The sequence below is a fragment of the Pristis pectinata genome, chromosome 6, assembly GCF_009764475.1.
Source record: "Pristis pectinata isolate sPriPec2 chromosome 6, sPriPec2.1.pri, whole genome shotgun sequence".
In the NCBI taxonomy this organism is placed as follows: domain Eukaryota; kingdom Metazoa; phylum Chordata; class Chondrichthyes; order Rhinopristiformes; family Pristidae; genus Pristis; species Pristis pectinata.
In genome coordinates this window covers 30,029,561-30,051,199 of record NC_067410.1, presented here as the reverse complement: position 1 = coordinate 30,051,199, position 21,639 = coordinate 30,029,561, and the positions used below count along the sequence as shown (strand labels likewise).

General features: G+C 37.1%; 1 protein-coding gene across 1 annotated transcript in view; it reads left to right on the top strand.

Moving 5' to 3' along the window:
- Window positions 1-21,639, top strand: part of LOC127571379 (A disintegrin and metalloproteinase with thrombospondin motifs 9-like) — a 205,506-nt gene extending 183,867 nt beyond the window's left edge. The window contains exons 33-39 of the mRNA XM_052017693.1: window positions 553-682; window positions 828-922; window positions 1,022-1,116; window positions 1,225-1,358; window positions 12,374-12,465; window positions 15,901-16,005; window positions 21,550-21,639. Coding sequence (XP_051873653.1) covers window positions 553-682; window positions 828-922; window positions 1,022-1,116; window positions 1,225-1,358; window positions 12,374-12,465; window positions 15,901-16,005; window positions 21,550-21,639 — 741 coding nt within the window. The remainder of the gene's footprint in view (window positions 1-552; window positions 683-827; window positions 923-1,021; window positions 1,117-1,224; window positions 1,359-12,373; window positions 12,466-15,900; window positions 16,006-21,549) is intronic.

Here is a 21,639-nt window from a genome sequence, read left to right as displayed (position 1 = left end):
GCACCAGTCCCTGTTCAAGTCCATTTTCGTGTCCAGTCCTTAGTATCCAACATTTATATTGTATGTTCAGGGTTAAACAGCTACATACATTTTTCTGGTACCTAATACTCTTTGGAGATTTTCTCACACCACAAAAGTAGTTAGGTATTGCCGTGGTTGAATCCTCTTTATATATGGATGAAGAATCCCACATTATGATGTCTGTGTGTGTCTATTATATTTTTCTCCAAACCAAATTGCTATCTCAGATGCTTTCTGAAAGATTATTATCATTCCTTTGTTTAAAAAAAAGTGTTCTCAAGCCACCCAAATTTGAATGCCAGTCAAATGATTTGCTCTCCTAAATCTTGACATGACAACAATAAAAGGCCTTTTGACAGCAGTATTAAATGTTATATTAAACGCAAAGTAATAAGTGGAGATAAACATCAGACTGAAATATTTATACGGTTTCTGTTACATGAAAGTACTTGTTTGATCATTATAGATTATGATTTATGCTGATTTTATATTTCATGCTATTTAATTTCCTTTTTTTCATTTTCTTGTAAGTGTTCGGCAACTTGTGGAATAGGAATCATGCAACGCTCAGTGTACTGTTTAACAATCGATGGACATTTAAGCAATTCATGTAGTTCAGACATTAAGCCAGAAGAGAGGAGAACATGCCAAAATGGAAAATGTAAGCATCTGGATTATTAAGTTCATTTTCACATCCCCATCTGTTTTCTGTTTGTAATAATGCAAATTATCATGTATAGAGTCTGTTTTTGGTTGTTCTGAAGTACATTTTCTGAAGTATAATTAAAACCATATTTCACATGTAGGTGAATTTCCAGAAAGCTGTAGAGATGTGCAGCGATTGAAAGGATTCATCGAAGATGGTGATTATGTTCTTAATGTTCAAGGGAAGCAAGTAAAGGTATATCAGTGAACTGTTTTAAGAGAGGAATTAAGAGTATTCATTTTTTTTAAATTCCATTTATTGTATTTTTGCTTCATAGTGCATTTCTGGTTTCAGATATATTGTGCCGATATGCTGTCAGACAGCCCCAGAGAGTACATTACACTGACAAGTGGTGATTTCGAAAATTTTTCAGAAGTTTATGGCTACAGGTATAGAAAAGCAAAATATAACTGAGCAAACCTCATGCTCACCTTGTGAAAAGTAAAATAATTTTCTATCCTAATTGACTTGTACACTTAACATTCTGTTTGGTTTAGGTTACATAATCCTGCTGAATGTCCATATAATGGAACTAGAAGAGATGACTGTCAGTGCAGAAGAGATTATTTAGCTGCTGGGTATTCTACTTTCAGAAAAGTTAGACTGGACATCAACACACTACAAATAATAAGTGAGTAAATTTTCCTGAGGATCTTATTGTATGTAGCCATATCAATAACAAAGCTTCCTCTTTCACAGAAAGATATATTAGACAATAAACAAACAAGGAATAAAATTGTTAACCTAACAAGAATAAATAGTTATTTTTTATTTTACTTTTAATCTGGCCCCTCCCTATCATCTCCAGCAGGTAATTAGAATCTACAGGAGATGTAACAGACAACTTTCTACTTCTGTACCTCAATTTTCAATTTTAATCCAAACTGATATGGGGTTTCAACCCAAAACATAGAAAATTCCTTTACCCCACAGATGCTTCTGGACCCACTGAGTTCCTTCAGCACATTGTTTGTTGGCCACTGTGTTTCCCATGCTATGACCAGGACTTTACTCCAAAAGTATTTCTGGAGTTTCTTGCTGTCCTTGGATCCCTGGATCCCTTTTTCTCTGCCTCCTTCCAGACACTTTAAAATATATACATGTTTTCTGCCTGCTTCTCTCATGCTGCATTTTCAGTAACATTTCAGTAACATTTGCCTTGTTTGGAGCAGAGCAATCATGCCAGAATTAGCTGGCTGAATGCCCAGTCATGCCTGGCAGACAGTTAAATAAGCTCCTTTGGGTTTCTCATGCTCCTGAGGTTCACCCCATTATTCAGCACTTTGCAGATGTGATCTGAAATTTGCTATATACATTAAATCAAAACTTGAGGAACTGTGTAAGCATTGAGAAGTCATGTCTGATAGCCAGAAGCATAGATTGGGACTGCATTGATGGATTTGCACCTCAATGCTGTCGATGTATTGTTCATGTAAATTCAAGACTGGATCTAAAAGACTAAAGATTACCAAAGTCAAATAATTTTTTTCTGATAAAGGTGGAGTTTATTATTTGTTTACTTCTGGGATGTAGGCATCATTGGCAAGACCAGCATTTGTTGCCCTGAACTGAATGTCTCGAACCACATAATGGCCAGACTAGGGCAGATTTCCTTCCCTGAGGGCATTATTGGATCAGTAGGTTTTGGCAACAATCCGATTGTTTCTTACTTCTTTAACTGAATTTAAAATCTACAGCTCCCTAAATAGTTAGTCCATGCTGGTACTAGACTGGTAACTTAACCATAGTGCCACCATCATAGCTGTGATTTTAAGTCCCCTCATGGGGCAAGAGCTCAGTAGATAGACCATCACGGAACAATTCCATTTCTTAGGTCCTGGTCAGGAAAAGCATCATTGCGATTTAATTATAAGTTTTGCATTTTAAGCAAATATTGTGCTTTAACAGTCCAATAATAGAGGCTCTTAAATTTCTAAGACTTTAACTTTTAATCAATGAGCACTGTTGGAAACAATAAATTAATAACTGTTGGTGCTCCAGTAAGCAGAACTTAAATCATATATTATTCACTAATAGCACCATTTCATTTGGTTTATCTCTATTCTTGGTAATTGGATTTATTTTTATCTTTGCTGTCAACAAAGAAATATTATTGGAAATATGTGAATAGAAAGCAGGCTATTATTCTCTCCCCTTTCCACTTTTGCTTAAATGCTGATGTGCAATGCACCAAAACTGTGCTGTGTCTGTTCAAGCCTCAGATTGCCAAATTTCATGAGCTGACTCGTTTATATTTTGCTTCAACGAAATATAAAAATAGTTACATATTTGATAACATGCAATTATAAAAAATGAGGGGAATTTTAACCTTCAAAAACAAGCAAGTTTTCAGTGTTTGGGATGTAAATATTTTAAGAATCTCAAGCCCAAACTCAGCTCATCTCAATGTGCCCCCTTCCAAGTTTGCTGGAGATGGTGGGGGTGGGCAATGGGCAACCAACCAGTTTCCAGAAAGCAGGTTACTTGTGTAAATATTTTAACAAGGTTCTGTGCTTAGATGTTACCCTTCTTCCAAGGGGAGCTGACGGGAGGTGAAGGTATGGTGTTGAAGCAGTATATGTCTCTCTGGCACTGCTGATGGGCCGGGGAGCAGGATTGCTTTCTTCCAGACTCCCAAGTTTAATCAGCTTCCTTCTCATAATTCTTTTCCGCCATGAGTGGATCACCTCCCACTAAAATAAAAATACCTTCCCTTATCACGGACTTGTTCCCTCCTATCTCCAACACGGTGCCAACAGTCTAGTGATGTGTCACAAAATAAGATTAGCTCTTTGTTCATTTGCGGAATGGATTGTCACTTCAGCACACTGTAGCAATTCTCTGGAATACACAAAGGCCTTTTTTTTGATCTTAAGCCTACTTCCATTTCACATCCTTTTGCATGAGCATTGCTAGATTTGGCAAGAATTGATTTGAATAATTCAGCAATCCCAGATATACCTTTGGCTCAGTTACATTAGTAGGGGCAGTTGCATTGGTATTGGCTTTTATCTTTTCTTGAAATGGGTGCATTCCTTTAACATCCACACTTTAACATCCAAATTCTGTACTTCATTCACCAAGAAATTACACTTGCTTCTCATTAAACATATGCCTGCCTTTTCCAGTCTGCTGAACACTCCTTTCGCATTCCATGGTATTTATCTCACAAGGCTCCTGCAGACAGAATATCATCCAAGTATAGGAATTCTCTGTAGCAACCACTTCATGGTTCTGAAGGTTAGCAGTTACAAATGAAGCTCTGAAGAGTATTCTGTTTTATGTAAACAAACCTTTCTGTATTAACAGCCAAAAATCTCTTAGACTGATCCTCTAACACTATCTGATTATATGCTCGTATCCAACTTATTGAACTGTTGCCCACCAAACAAAAAAGTCAGTAAGTCTTGTCTTCTGTTCCAGGGACAACTTGATTATCAGTCAGCTTGTAATCTCCACAAATCCTGATAGATCCATCATATTTCAACATTAAGGTAATGGGTACTGCTCATTCAGAGTGAAAAGATTCCATTATTTTCTCAAGAAACAAAGGACTAGATGATGCTGGAATCTAGATGAAAAAACGGCAAGATGCTGGAGGAACTCAGCAGGCCAGGCATGCAGATGCTGGAATCTAGATGAAAAAACAAGATTCCTCCAGCATCTTGTTTTTTCATCCATTGTTTTCTCTCTGGGAACCCTGTCTACCTCCAGTTTTGGTTTCATTGCATCAGACAATGACCTTGGCCAGAACAGCTGTGGTGAAATGTTGGAATCAACATGAATCAACATGAATTTTGCCTTAGGTACCCTTCAACGTGCCCAGTTCATTTTTTGAATATCTCGTTTTGACTTCCTCACACTTTCTGTAATGTTCCAGCCTCACCCATCTTCATATGATAAATATACTTCCAATCCAGGGGGATTTCTTTCAGCCGACTTCCTTCCAGCAGATCTGGTCCAGAGCCTGGAATGACTACTAGTGTAATGTTTTAACCTGAAATTGATTTTTCACTATCATATCAACATCTCCAACAATTCAATGCTTTGATCTGTATAGGTTTTCAGACTTAGCTGAGTCTTTTTAAATTCAGGCCACCAGGTTGCATATTCAATCTGGTTCATCAGTGTTACACCACACTCATTGTCAAGCTCCTCTGTCATTCACTTTCATGGTAACAATTAATGGTTCTACTTCTGTTAAGTCATTCAACATTGTGAACTCTATATCACAATCAGAATCAGGTTTATTATCACTGACATATGTCATGAATCTTTACTTGTTTCCTTTATATGGTAAAAATGGTGGAAACTTGGAAATTTTGAGCACCTTCCTTTAATTTCTTACTTCCATGTTGTTTGCTTAATTTTACTTTATGCGTATACCTACAAGCTGGAGTGATGTGGCCTTTTAAACCACATGTGTGACGCTTTTCCTGCCTAAACCAGCATTCAGGAGGCATACATTTCTCTCTACACTGGTAACAGCCTCTATTAAGCTTTTAAAATGATGTTTGATTTGCTTCAGCACAATGTGTTTTGCCACTATTCCTGTGTGCAGATTGAGACTGCAGTCAGTCTCTGTTGCAAGTCCTGCATATTTTAACTAGCTGATTTCACTGCTTGGGCAAAGGTCAGTGTAATGCTGCAACTCAATGTCAGATTCACCTCTGATAACAATTCTCTCTGAATCTAGTCATCATTAATTTTGCTTATTAACTTCTCCATTAGCATCTGTGAAAGTATGTTGCCATAATTATAGTTTTATAATAACTTCCTCAATTCAGTTTACAACCTGAGCCACTATTTTGTTAGGTTTTGTTAATTATGAATGAAAACTTAAACCTTTGTATGATCTCCCTTGGCTTTGGGTTAAGTTCAACAAATCTACTAATTCCTTATTTTCTTATTATTACTGTGTTTCTCTCAGCTCAGCAAGTTTCTCATTAAACTGTATACAGAGGCCACCACCTCACTAATTAGTCTAGACCTTCGTTGATTATCATCATTGTAGCAAAGTGATTTGACAGTCTATTGCAATACTTCTTGCATGTCTGGAGTCAGTCCATTGTTATGGGGCCCTTTTACTTCCTTTTTTTTGAAAGCAGACAGTAGATTTTGTTTTCTCTCCCGATTTCTTTTGGAAAAGAGTTTATCTTCAATCTGACCTGACTTCAGGATCTATTTTTCTTGTCATCAATATACTATTTTTAAAAAAGTTTTAAATTAAATTTTATTTACAGCGTGGTAACAGGCCATTCTGGCCCAACGAGTCTGCGCCGCCCATTTTAAACCCAATTAACCTACCCGTACGTCTTTGCAATGTGGGAGGAAACCGGAGCACCCGGAGGAAACCCACGCAGACACAGGAGAATGTACAAACTCCTTACAGACAGCGACGGGAATCGAACCCTGATCGCTGGCGCTGTAATAGCGTCGTGCTAACCGCTACGCTACCGTGCCGCACCCATGTATGCTTTTTTGTATGCTTTAACATACAAAAAAGGTAGAGGCTGAGTTTCATCCTTTAGGATGGTTGTTTATTTTCTTCAAGCCTGCTAGGTGCACGTGTCTGCAAGCACAGCCCCGACAGAGATCAACGAGAAAGGTGTCTGCCAAGGAACAGAACAGTGACACAAGATAAGCCCCCGAAAGTATCAAGATCCTTGGTGACTTAGAGGAGAACAACTATCAACCATATACATTCAATCAAATATATTACTATATATTACTACAATTACACTGGCTTTTGAGAAGGGTTCTTCTTTTAAAAAAAGCATGCATGCGATAAAACTCCAAAGCATTCCCAAATTTCCAACCAAAACTCTGCTCCCACTTGAAAATCCCACCCCTGTAAAGATTAAGGCTATGATCTCAAAATTCTTCCATTTTAGAACATCTAATCAACAAAATGTTGCGGTGTAAATTTCTAGTCAATTACATGTTCGAAAGCTAGCATGGTTTAGCATGTAAATTTGCATAAATTTAGAACATGAAATTGGACATTGTGATTACTTTGAGTAGAATATTTATCATGCCAGTTGGCTTTAGATTTTTTTTTGCTTTTTGGAAGAACAAAAATTAGCAACATCTGTTGCCTATGAATGAAACCTTTTGACTTGTAATTAAATCATCCAGAACTGAGATAAACTGGGTGGATTCAGTACATTGTCACGAACAGGATTCACGTGTTGAATTAAAGATAAGAAGTAACGTCCAATTCTCATAATGAATGAAATCACAGCATGCAGTGGTAATGAACTGTCTAATGCAGGATTGTCTAATATATATTTAGGTGATACAATTTGTTGGTTGAGTAATCTCTTCCAGCACCTTGTAACTGAAGAGCAGGCTTCATAGGGAAGCTTTAAAGATTGCAGATATATCTGCATCTGCTGGAAATTGTGCATTCTAATGTAAATATATTTTTGAATAAAAAAGATTCCGTGTTGTGTTTATCAAGGAGAAGAATAATTAAGACAAAACAAATTTTTCCGTAATTGTGCAATGCTTCTTGGGTTGCTGAGTAAACAATCAATGGAATATATTGGATGTGGGAGAATGACTAGTGGAGACATGGAATGGTTTGGAATAAATCTCCCTTTATTGTGCATCATCTTCATTTTTTGACTTCCTTTACCAAGCTATCTCTGTAACCTCAAGAGTATGGTTGATAACCATGACCAAATTTATCCCAGTGTTTTACTGTGGTCTTCTGTTTTTAATAAATTTTCAAGTGGGCTGTAACTGCACATTGAATTCTTACCATAAACATATCAATCATGACCATTCTGCAGTATCAGCATCTTGAGAGTCCCTGTCAGTATGTAAACACTTTCTGCCAAAATTAGTGATAACAAGTCCCTCTGTCTTCAATACCGTCTCCTGATTTCAACTGAAACATTCGTGTTTCCATCTCCATTCTAAGTCCAGCTAATAAAGTGTTGGGCTGAACTTGCCTTTCTTTAATGTCACTAACAGTTGTGATTCTAGTGCCTATATTGAAGACAGGAACACCACGTATGTAAAGGCTCTAGCCTACACTTTACAGAAATCAGAATCACTACTCTAAGTGAACGGAGTAGCACTAAGGAGACAGGAGAGCCCTTGAATGATCCAACAGTATATCTGGAAATGACGAGAAGAAGGGGTGACAATAAGGTAAAAGGAAAGTGGGTAAAATTGGGGAAAGCAGTATAGTGTAAGGGAAAATGAAGAATTCAACATTAATCCATAGGAAGTGGAGAGGAGAACCATCACTAATGGAGCTGGGGAAAATAAGGAATGAAAGAGAGAGAAAACTGAGTAGCATGAATCAAGAGAGGAGGAACAGTGAACTGTGGGTTTCAAATAACAAAATAAGACAACTAGAATAGGAGCTGGAAGAGACATATTCCAAGTTAAATGGTAGCATTGGTGGTGGAAGGACAATGGGAGCAGAAGATGGAGGTAGAGGAGATTGCATCAAGGGAAGTGTGTAAGAGTTACCAGTGTTGACCAGGAGAGTTGGGCAAATAGTTTCCCTATGAAATGGTGAGGCACTGGATAGAATGCAGTGTCTTCGAGGGCTAAGTCACAACTCAGTGGAGTAGGTCGGATTTGTGAAAATTACATGAGGAGAAAAGGTGGTTTAAATGGTCTATTTGAAATAGTGATGGAGACACAAGAGACTGCAGATGCTAGAATCTGGAGCAAAAAAATAAATTGCTGTGCGTCAAGCAGCACCTGTGGAGGCAAAGGGATGGTCGACATTTAGAGTTGAGACTCTGTGTCAGGACTGAGAGGGGAGATAGCCAGTATATAGCAGTGAGAGGGAGGGATGAGGCAGCGGCTGGTAGGTGATAGGTGGAACCAGATGAGGCGGGGTGATGATGGGCAGATCATTTTGCTTAAAATAATGATGTTGGTTTGGTTTTCTTGTATAAAAAGTCCATGAATTGTGAGGTATAAATACCCCAAATTTTCAGTGATACCAAGCATAATGTAAAGATAATCTGGGGAAACATGTCTCTGGACTTGCCTATTGCTTCTCTGAACTTACTTGTTCCCCATCTCACCTCTTGCCCACACTTCCTCCTCCCCCCGCTGCCATCTCAATTTACATTTAATTTGCAAAGTCCTTGCAACTCCTTGTCTTCACATCAGATGTGTCAAATTTTCTGACTGTTGTTCCATCTGTTGCAAGTGTTTTAAATTACTAGATGTCAGAACTTTGAAAATCTTGAAACGTTGGTCCTGCATTACGGAAAAATGCCGTACACTGATCTGTTGAGATGGCCATATGAAGAACAGCTAATGTAATTTGATTGAAAGGCTATCTTGAATTCCAATTTGAGTCATTTTCATGTGTATGGTTCTTTGGCTATTATCCCAAATATCAACTTTGCAATGTGGCATTTGGTATAATAACAACAGGAATTTGCAATGAAACATACGTAAGAAATAACAGGAAAAGATTATCAACCCTGCACGTCCAGATAGGCTGTAAGTACATCCCTCATTGGCCCACCCATACACCAATACAGAAGGAGAAACTGGGAATTTCCTCTACTACTTCTAAGATACTCAAGCAAAGCTTCAACAATCACACCCTATAAATTCAGTGGTAAAAGCAATTAGAGATTTATTTCCTATAAGTAGGAATGCAACTTTGTATTCAGAAATTTGTCAAATTTCTTAACATTGTTGAGAATTTTTACCTAGCTCTGGGTGAAGTTTTCCCTAGAATGGAACCTTCATTGGAATAGCAATTCTCAAGAAGTAATAATTATTCAAAAGTTTATGATGTTTCACTTTACAGCAAATCACAGTTACATGTTTATTTTACTCTCTGTTAAATGTTTAAAACATCTAACTTAAAGTTGTTTTTACTTCTGGATTTTACATCTGTAAGAATTCTTCAATCAACATAAGCTGTTGGTTTAAGGATATAGCTCTTAAACTAGTACCTGAAAGCAATGGACATCAGAAAAAGGAAGGTTCTATGCAGCAGCGAGCACTAGATCTTTGTGGGTAGATTTATCTGAGGTCAGCAGTGAGTACCGTCACTTCGTCACTAATTGTAAAATCCAGACCAATACATTTTTTGATTGTATGGCAGTTACAATAAAGTTACTGAAATTACAGTCAAATTTCATTAGACGTTGAAAAATTATGAACTGTTCAATGTACTTTGCATGTTGAAATTAGCATCAGCAAAACTGCGATTTCTTAAGTGTATTTCAACTACTGTGTATGAACTAACTTAGTTAACTATTAAATAAACTAAATATTTTGAATGTCTTAACCATACATGAATGTCAGGGTTAAAGTTGCTCAATGTTAACTTGAAGGTGCTTAATTTTCAATAAAAGCAAACAGAATTTGCCATGAAAGGTAATTTGGGGAGCTTGTTAATCACTGTTTTCATAGGATGTTGCTTTCTGTAGTTACCTGAGAAACATTGATGTCTTTTATGAATAATTGATTGTTATTATACTCAAAAATAAGAGATGAGTTGATTTACGCATCGAGTCCAACTTCTCATTGCAACTGAACTAGGCTGAAGAAACTTTTCCATGTAATGTTGTGATTGGTGTACATATCAAGGTGATTTCTCACCTTGACCACAAGCATGCTTATGAATAATCACATCTAAAACATTTACCAATTTTTCTCCCATAGATAATAACCTAGCTGTTTATAGCTTTACTTCAACCTTCATTGTTATTCGTATGTGTGTTTCTGCATTGGCGATAGAAAGATTATTCATCAGTGTCATAAGATGAGCTGAATGAGTTATATTTCTGAGAAGAAGCTTAATTCAGGAACTGTCAGTCCAGAATTGCATGAGATCTTGAGGTTGTCTTTGATAATAAATGATAACCAAAATGAATTTCGACTATTTTCTCTACACTGCCAAATAGAAGAAGACGTCAAGATTTATTATATTAACTACCGGTGCATGGCACAAGAGGACAATTGATACTTCCTTTCTCTCTTCTCCATTTTTTTCTTTATATTTGTCCTCTTACCCCTCCTGAAGGTACTAGCGCATGCTGCAGTGCAATGCTATGCACAGTAATTGTTGGCAAATTAGTCAACTGTGGAGAGCAGTCTCCCCGAGTCCAATCATTGCCTTGAAATTCAGTTGTGTAATGCTTTTTAATTCAACATTTCACAATTAAAAATAGTTTCTTTTTCCCATGAGTGAAACATGATAATGCCATTTCCAAGTTATTTTGGAACATTTGCAGAATTTGACTAAGCACTCCTGAAGCATTGCAGGGGAACTTGCCTCACATTGTCCTTGGTGCGCTCATTGTTAAGTATTCCTGGGAGAACGTGCTAAAAGTCCTGAAGCACCAACCTACATCACTGGGTCCCACCCTATCCCCAGAGCTGTGCCCGCTACAATCCTCCCAATTGCAAAACCGAGCTCCCAATCCCACCTCCTCCCCAATAAAATCCTCATCCCCATTCTGATGTGCAGTCCATTCACTGATACTTCATCCCTTCTCCTCTTACCCCACTTGCCCCCTCCCACTGGATGTAAGGCCTTTCACCAAAACTCCTCAATGACTGTGAGAATGCCAGCTCAATATTCTCAACCTCCAGCCCACACTGCGTCCAACTGTCAACCAGGTTCACTCAGACCTGTGACTAACCTCATAAGCCAAGTCTAGGAAGAGGAGGACCACTTACAGAATTACAAACACAAAGAGTGCAATGCCCAGTCCCTTGGGACCAGAACCTTGTGCCTCTGTCATAACTCAACTTCAGTGAAATAGGATAATAGCCAAATGTGTATCCCAAAATATCTACACTATGAGGCAGCATGATGGCATAGGCAAGGGCAGTATGTTTGATGCAACAGTCAATGCTGCTGTCTCACAGCTCCAGGGACTCAGGTTCAATCCTGATCTTAGGTGCTGTCTATGCACTTCCTACTTAGGTTTTGTCCGTGTGATCTGGTTTCTTCCTACATTACTGGTTGGGTTAATTGGATACTGTGAATGATCCTGTAGTACAGGTTAATGGTAAAAAGGGAAGATGGTAAGCTTGTGTGAGAGAGAATAAGTTACAGGAGAACAAGGAAATGAGGGTGGAGTGGGGCTAATGGAATTGCTCCGTGGAAGCCATCGTGGACCCGATAGGCTGAAAGGCCTTATTCTATGTCATTTACATGTTGAGTGAAGGCATGTTCCAGGCAATGTCTTCATCCAGCATGTAAACATGCATAGACCCAGCAAGGATTCTTAGGTCAGTACCAGGAGCAGAAAGTTGGCTCAATGCAGCTTCAGTATAATGAGTTCAAATGTGTCATCCCTCACCAAAGTCAGCAAATGTCTTAATTCCATATGGCTCAATGGTAGTCCATTTGATGGTATAACTAATTCTGAGGGTGGCATTATTTGAAACTGTTGAAAAGCTAAAAACACTTATTTAACTAAATCATTCCTAATAATCCTTTTTTCTGATTGTACCATTTCCAGCTGCTACCACAGAAGATTCACTTAATTTAATGAATCTCATTTGGTAACTTGAAAATTACTGAAAACTATTTTAATGTATTTAAATATAGTATTTATAGTGACAAATATATTGTGAATATTGTTTCTTGACCTTAATAGTTTTGCACGTTTTCACTGACTCCTTGCTTTATAGCAACAGACTTGTACTTTGCACAGACACTTGAAGGACGATCAGTTCCATTTGCCACAGCTGGAGACTGTTACAGTGCTGCCAGATGTCCACAGGTAACATAGTTATTTTACTAAACATTTTTTTTAAACTACAATATGCAAAAAACGTGACAAATGAACAAACAAAGAACTCAGAGACTGACTGTTGGTCAAGAGTGAATTTCAGTACTTCCATAAGCACTTTGTACTCTCATGAGAATTAGTAAGATGCATATCAATTTATTTCCTGTTAGAGAAAAATAATCTGGCTGTTATAACATATGAGTATAATTTATAGAAATATAATTTAGGAAGCTGAAGTACTGGCTATATATTCTAAACAAACTGACTGTATTTGAAATGATACGATGGAGAGAAAACAGGCTATCGTAATTTAAAGAGCTAACCTGAAAGAAAATCATGAAGAGAACTGTAAAGCAAGCAAAATATTTTATAAATAACACTCGTATGTTGCTAGAACATTTTTAAAATCTGATATTGTAATTCCATACAGATATACAATAATTTTGCTATAGGTATAGTAATAGATGTAAAATACTTATTAAAATAGAAGGGTTTTTTAATCATTCCAAGAAGGATTTAAGTTAATTCATGAAATATCAGAGTAACTTTGTTATTTAGAGTAAGAATGAAAGATATGAAAACGCTTGTGTAGTAATTCCACTACATATCAATATTTTTTTGTGAACCACACAATAGAAGATTCTTAAAAATCAGTCACTAAATGGAATTAAGTAGTTTGTATGCAGTTAACACACTTCCTTATTTCCAGTCTGGGTCCTCCATACATATGATGTGAAACAGTGCACCAAGTTCATTTTGACATCATTTGTGTGAAAATCCGCTATGAGGCCTGCAAGGTACAGTCCTCAGATCCTGAGAATGGCCTTCTTTGGAGGTTCGGTAAAGAGCCCCTTGCTGGATGCAGTCAGATAATCTCAAGATGTCCATCTTACTCCAGACGGGTTAACTTCTCATTGTTTCTCATCAACACACCTATCCACTCTATCATAGTAGATCCCCTTTCATATTTCCAACCAACCAACCTTTGATCATCTCCTCACCAACCTCCCCCACCAACAATCATTTCCACAGTATTACATGTTCCCTCTCTGAATATCTCTCCCTCGAAGATCTTCTCAACTGTATCTGTTCTCGCACCCCAATCTTACCTGGCAGTCTGCTGGCTAACACAGTTCCTCTGTGATCTCCACTCTCACACTATGGTGGGAGATGAAGGCCTGTGAGTAAATTCGTGCACTTAAGGCTTGTTCTGCAAAATATGAGGCATTGGGCCCTGTAGGTAGTGGAAAGCCAGAACCTGGGGCCTCACACAAAACCATCCCAGGTACCCTTGCATTGCCACGTTAATACACGTTGTTACAATTTCTTGGCCATAAATTATTTAAACATCTTTGAATAGAATAAAACAAAACAGAACTTTCAGGTTTCATTTCCAAGAAAACCATTTAACTTTGTAGCAACAATGAAATTTACTTTATTCATACTGATTATTATGTATATTATGTAGCCCCACCTAGCAGTGCTGAAAGACATACTGGTGCAAATTGACCTACAGATAATGAAATAGCTACAGTATAACCAGACAAAGAAGTGTAAATGGTTTGCCAAGAGTATCATTATTAAAATATACAATTTAAATATTTATGAAAAATCGGCAGATAATTATTTCTGCCTTTATTACAGTATATGTATTAAAGCTGAGATTTATTTGATATAAATCTTCCTGACATAATAGGCAGTCCATGAAAAATATCAAGGTTATAATGAGAAATCAGTCTTCATCTGTTCTATATGGTCATGCGTGTGAGATCTCACCCAGAAGAATATCCGGACTGTAGCATGCAGTCCTGAAGTACTCTAAATTAGATCATTGCTGATCCTATTTCTTAATTCCACCTTTATTCCATAAATCTTAATACTCATAGCTAATAAACACTGCTTTGCTTCTTCTTTTGCAAAACATTTTTGCTTCTTATGCGAGTTCCAAATTGTCACCACCCATTGTGTGAAGATTTACTTGTTGCCATTACACCAGAGGGAAGAATAAGAGGTATAACTTTGAAATGAGATAAAAATATTCAGTAAAATGAGAAAAAAAATCCCATCATAAAAGGAAAAAGATGAGAACTACCTTAAAAATAAATCAGGAACAGCCAGAGCAAGCAGCAAATATTAGAATGACCACTTGAGGGAGTACCAAGCAAGGCTGGAGATGGTGAAAGAAAATATGCACTTGAACAAACTATCAGTTTTTGAGTTTTCTTTTGAACTAATCTAACAAAGGTTTTGGGAGAAGGAGTGCAAAGAGGCTCCTTCTGGAAGATTCAAGGAAAAGGTTAAATTTTATGAGACTCAATTAAGCCAGAGTGGCAGTGTGCAATTATTTTTATTCATACAAAAATTCCAACATATATATTCATTTTCATGTTTACTCAATTACATTCAATTGTTACTGCAAACTTCCAGTCAAATAACTGCCATGCTATCTGGTGAAATCCATTTGAATAATTGCATTGTCAAACAACCGCATAAAAAATTCTAATAATTCTGCCATCACTGCAGCATAACTTTTCCAATAGAAATATAAGTAAAGGACTACACTGCCACTGTTAACTATATCCAGTGGCTGTAATAAAATCTTGTTGAAGTTCATTGATGCATTTCAGTGCTTCAAATATATCACATCACAATTTTATTAAAATTCCTCTCATCTCAGTAGTCTAGTCCTCGCCACCTTGAACATTATACGGTGTGCTGTTTTCCAAGTTATACCTTGGATTCCAATTTTAACAAAATGGGTTAATAATGCAGGAATCTTTTAATAATTTAACAAATATGTGTTTGTATTAGTACTTTCAGTTTTAATATTTCCAGAATGTGATTAATTATCTATGAATTCCAATTTCACAATGGTGAGGTTAAATTAAAATAATTGAATCTGCTAAACTTACTTTATATGTAAATAAATTCTGATAAGTTGTGCACAATATTCACTTCTGGGCAAATGTGTTGTTTATCTATAATTGACAATAAAATTAGAGTCTGCATAGTTTGCAGTATATAGGTACATTTTATACATATGTATATATTTTAACTTATAGTATTCATTGACACTGTTATCTGAACCACATTTTATATTTGGAAACCTAACAATAGAACAACAGCAGTGCCCCCTAGTGCTGATTCTGAAACAATGCCTCTGAAAATCTGCCTCCTTTAAAATTAGAAGTATAATCTATTCTGTACAATTTCTGAGTGATGAACATTGATTTAAGTAGCTAATTAATTATAGTCATACTGCAACATATTTTACCAATAAATTAATGAGATTTTGTTACCATTGCCTATTCACAAGGAATTATAGCATGGTTATGCAGAATTTTATGGTTAATTTTAATATGATTTTTTCTTTAAATGACTATTTATATGGACCTTGTAACAATTGAAGGGCATTTTCTCTTTCAGGGTCAATTTAGTATTAATCTCTCTGGAACAGGACTTCGAGTATCTGAATCTACTAGATGGATATCACAAGGAAATTATGCTGTTGTAGAAATACAACGATTGATGGTAAGAATCTAATGGAAAGTTAAGTTAAGTTTGACAAATAGTAACATACTTATCTAAAATATTATTTGCTGAATATCTAATACACAAAAAAGGATGAATATCTAATACACAAAAGGATTACCCAAATGATATTTATCTGGGACATTGTTTGCGCCAGGTGCCATTTAACTTGGGAATGGAAACTTTTTGATGTATTGCAACAATCCATATTGCTTATAATGCTAATCTTGAGCTAGGAGTGTCCCAGCCTAAATTGGCAGAAGATGGATCTGCTATGTCATTCAGTTTTAGCCAATAAAATTCCATCTTTACTTTCCTCGTTTCACTTTGCACCAAAATACAGTGTGAATGACCCATGCTGCTATTATATGCAACCCAAATTCAGCTTGAAAGTGATCATTGATAGAAACTCAGAACACTCTATTTTGGCAACTAACTAATGGAGGAATAATTTTTACATAATTTGCATATTGCAAAATTGATTTCAATGTAAACTAAAAGTTGAATAGGCACAAATTAGTCTTTCAAACTTCTGCTTCTGCAGTGCAGTAGAAGAGTTCCAGTCCAAATTTCATGAAACCAAGCTGTATTCAGATAATGAATAAATTATAATCCAGTGCAGTTTTTGACAAAAATTGATGCAATTTTTAATGTTTTTAATTTTAAAGATGCTGTCTGACCTGCTAAGTGTTAAGAGCATTTTTTTATTTCAGATTTCTAACATCTGCAGTTTTTTTAGATTTTCATTTAATGTTATTTTTACAATGTTTTATGTTATGCTTTACAAATAAATAAATATAATGAAACCATATGGAACTTCTCTAAACACATTGGATTCAGTAACATTAGTAATATTCCTTGACAAGTCAGTTATTTCCCAAAGTTCAGATTTTAGATATTGTTGGTACATATTGTTTGTACTGGAGATCATCAGTGGCAATATATTTTAGGTTTTAGCATTGAAACTTCATAGGACAAGTCATTCTGTTCATCAGTCTAAAGCAGGTCAAATGTCCAGACCTATTATTGTGTGCTCCCACTTAAAGCCCTTTATTGTTAAATGTTTTGTCATTGTTTTCTTAAAAGATATACATTGCTTTGCTTCATTTCTTTCCAAAGGCAAACCTCTCATTTTTTTTCAAAAAAATTATGCCTCCCCAGTAGAAATAGTCCCAGTTTCTGACGTTACTATAACGTGAGTCTCATGAGTGTATGGCATTAATGCATTAAATATTGTTTCTACAGTTTATCACTGTAAAGCCTTTTGAAGTAATCATGCACAAACCTAATTATTGCCTATCTACTTGCTCTTTCTGAACTCCCATGTCTCTCTGTTTATTCACACCTTTCAGAGTATTTCTATTCAAAATGTACTCCCATTCCTTACTTTTGCTCCCAAAATACAACAGGCTTTGTAATACATCTATTAAATTTTATCTGCTACCAACTGGCCTTTCCTACTAACACTTCTGTCTCATAGTTTCCAGGTCCTTTCTACTACATATCCTACCCCATGCTAATTAAGCCATGGACATCATACTTATGTACTTCCTGTTCCCCAGCAGCCTTGAAGTAATTCCTCAGTTTTATCTGGGAAACTAAATTCAATAATAATAATGTTGAACTTGGTGACAGAGTTATGTGCAAAAATTTCAGCTATTGGAACTACTGCTGCAGAAGAGGAGTATGATGAGAAGAGGTTTTTGAGGAAAGAATTCGTAGGGGGTTTTGACAAGGGAAATAATTTTCTCTCCATTTGAGAGTTAAGTGACAGGGGACTATCAATATAAAATTGCCACTAAAAAAGTGTGGAAATTGTCTGGGAGAAGATTCCATGTGCAAAGTTTGTTCAAGATTTGCCACAGGAAACAAATTCAGAGAAAAGCAACCTAGCAGGAGTGGAGAGGCTGCTTATTTTATAACCTGCATGATTACACTTTCAAAGAATTAAGTCTAAAGTAAAAGTCAATTCGGCTCATAGTAGGTTTGGATCATGTTTCAAGAAGGACCTTTCAACAAAATTGTATCACGTATCATGCATTGACATTGTACTATGCAATAAAATTCCTAGGCCATGAACAAACACCAGCGTGTATGGTAGCATTTACGATGACTCATCCAAAGTCTTAATAGCAAAATATAGTTCAAAGGAAATGGTGTTAACTCTATCTGAATCCTTGACCTCAGCTGAACCCAGTTGTACAACTAGCTGTAGCTCATTTGAATGGGCTGGGCAAACACCAGGTGGGACTACCCCGTGGGAATCAGTGGTCAAACCAGATTGAGCAAAGAAGTTTGTGTACTACTGGAAAACTGGAATGCCTCTAGCAATGCAAATTCCTTACAGTTGTTAGGTCTGCAAGATCCTGTCAGAAACAGCAGAGGGCCTCTCGCCCTGCAGCACCTTTGAAGCCATTGACAAGAAGACTGCTGTCTGGCATTTGGGATTCACATTACAGCCTCACCTGCCTTAAAAAGACCTCAAAATGTGATCCTAACAACATTGAGGGAGATGTGATGATATCCATCCAACATCATTGCATCAAATGTAAATATCCCACCTACTTTGACCAGAGGATTCTGCCATAGTGTGGATGGTCCAGCAAAACAAGTCATGCACAAAGATGCAATCAAAGCCCAGTCTGTGAGTCTGGTTAAATGATGCACAGGTAGAAAGTCAGGAAAATGACTGTATCTGTGTTAACATATATTGTGTCCATCATTACAACAAGACAGTGATTTAACAAACAACATTTAAAAGCAATATCAGTGTGCTACAAAGAAAGTTTTTAAAGTAGTCTGAAAATATTTTTATGTGATAGTCTGGCATTAACATGATCAATTTTTTTTCAAATAATTAATGAAATGTACTTTGCAAAGATGTAGATGGCTAAATTGATTGGCCCCCAAAAGCAGCCACTGGAAGTGCAATCAATGTGATGCAGGCACCACCTCAATTTTGTGCCACTTGTTGATGTTCGTGTTTGTAGAATCTAGCTGGTCCTAATAGTGAATGTCTACAGCAGACAAGGTCCCAATACCATTACTTGCTAGGACTACTTAATGCAACCCTACACCTTTTAAAGCTAGTCTTCACCTCTTCAAAGGAAGATATGCATTGATTGCTGGATGTGCTGAGAGCATGACTGCACGTGTGATCAAGATCAGTGAATGCATGTTCAAATACCATATTATTAAAAATGCATCACTAGTATCAGTCACTTTTAATTTCACCACATCCCAATACTCACCGGCCAATGTCTCAACATATATCTATCATTCAAATGCTTCACCTCAGCTTCATATATCGAGGAGTGTTGTAACCCTTACTCCTTACACATAGTTTAAGCTATGAATCTTTGACAGGCACGTCAGCTAAACATATTGCATGAATCTAAATAACAAACTTCCCTCTCTGAGAACCAAAAGTAGCAGAAGCCAACTGAGATCTGTAACTGCATCTTCTAACCGTCATTTAGAAGTGGAGCTGAGCATTATGACAAGAGCAAAAGCAAAGGTCCTGGTCACCGATGGAGCTGAAACCATTTTAGATGATAGTATTGTGATACATAATAATGCTATTCACATCCCCTTATCCCTCATCCTTCAACATCTTCTGAATTAGGAGCTGCAGAGAGTGTTGGTTTGTACCTCTCACTTCCAAAGCTCCTCTTACCACAATCCCATCCTTTCTTTTCTGTGCTTTTAAATATCAAGAACTGCACATCATGCTCAAGCACTGATAAAAGACTATGAAGAGAATGATAATGAAGGTAAACTGTCGCTAAATTTCACATTCATATCCACCAGCTTAGATATTGGCATTGTGGTTATCTCAGAGGATAGTACAGAGACAGTTGTTGAGACAGGAGGCATAAGTGAGCTGAGGCCAGGGAAAGGATTGCTCAGATTATTGGAGGCAAGGTTACATGAATTCTGGTGCAGAGCACTCTGACCAAAGGCTTTGACAAACCACAGAAAAAAAGCTGTTGGCTGCACACAACAAAGTGATTGCTGCATTAGAAAGCCTAAGCAATCTATGTCATGCTACATGGATGAGTCCATCCCTGACCTAGTAGGCTTTTTCCCAGAGCATGAAACTCAACTCCTCGAGCCTTGAACTGGTAGGATATCCATCTAAAGTCATAAACTCATAGGGTACAGAGAGAAGGTCTTTGGCCCAGCATATTGGCGCCGACCATCAAACATTCATTTACTCAAATCCTATATTAATCCTATATTTTTATTACATCTTATTTTCCTCAACTCCCACCAGCTTTTAACATTCACCTATACACTTGAAGCTATTTACAGGGGCCAATTTACCCATCAACCCGCATGTCTCTGGGATGTGGGAGAAAACCAGAGCACCTGGAGGAAACCGATGCCATCACAGGGAGAGTGTCCAAACTCCAGCCAGACACTACCCAATGTCGGAATTGAACAAGGGTCTTTGGTGGTGTGAGGCACTGTGCCACCCAAGCCATGTAGAACCAAACCTGATGAAGCATTTAGGCAATGTCTCGGCTTTCATTGTAGTACATGCAACGGGGTTAACACAGGGCCCATGCAAAGCAATGTGTGTGCAATTAGTGGCAACTGGCACCATGGTGAAGCCTACAAACATTTTAACCCCTTGACATTCAATGCCTATTTCTGTATGGCAAAGCAAAATGAAATGAAATTACCTCTTATTGAATGGCGTACCCCTTCTGTGATAATGCACTACAAACCATGAGGTTTTGTCAAAATTATGAGCAGCAATCTGAAATAAGCCAAATGCACAAGTGGTAACTGTCTCAGCCACTGGGAATGTGATCCTTACCTTACCTATTCAGAGGCTGCATCTGTGACTGAAGCATCTGGCAAATTTTAATGAAGACCACATTAGTCATAAAATCATTGAACATTTTTGACACAGAAGGAGGCTATTTGGTCCGCCATAATGAAGTGCAGATGTCTGAAAAGTTGTTTATCACTGATGTTCAGGAATTGCTCCTGAACACCTTGGGATGACGTTGCCTCCTCTTAAGACACTTTCTTCCCCTCCACTGCCTCACTCTTTTAATTCTGTTTGACCTCTGTCCATTCTCTGAGTTGGGCTTAATGGGCTTGCTAATCAAACACTTCGTAGGCGTAACAAACTAGTTAGAAGCCTTGAGGTTAGCAAAAAGTACTTCAGCTCCTTGCTGTAAAGTTTGAAATTTCAAAAATGTATTGAATTATAACAAGAAAAGGAGTAAGCCAGTAGCTAACCTGTAGGTTGATAATGATAGATAATAACCTCCTTAAATAGTGCTCTGTTTTTGTGTGTGTGTATGTGTGTGTGTTAGATATATTGCATACATCTTTCTGCAAGCAGTATGTTAACAAGATTATCTGTGTGTTATATAAAGCTAATTTTTATATATATATTAATGAAAGAAGTCACTTGGTAAGCTCTATATGTTTAAAAAGCTTTATTAAATTATTCAGACATAAGTGGATTATTTTATTTATCGGTTACAATGATATATAGTCATGAAAATCCTATTTCATCCACAGAATGGCGCCAAGGTGACTGGGAAATGTGGAGGTTATTGTGGAAAGTGCATCCCATATTCTGGAACAGGACTACATGTACAATTGCTTTAG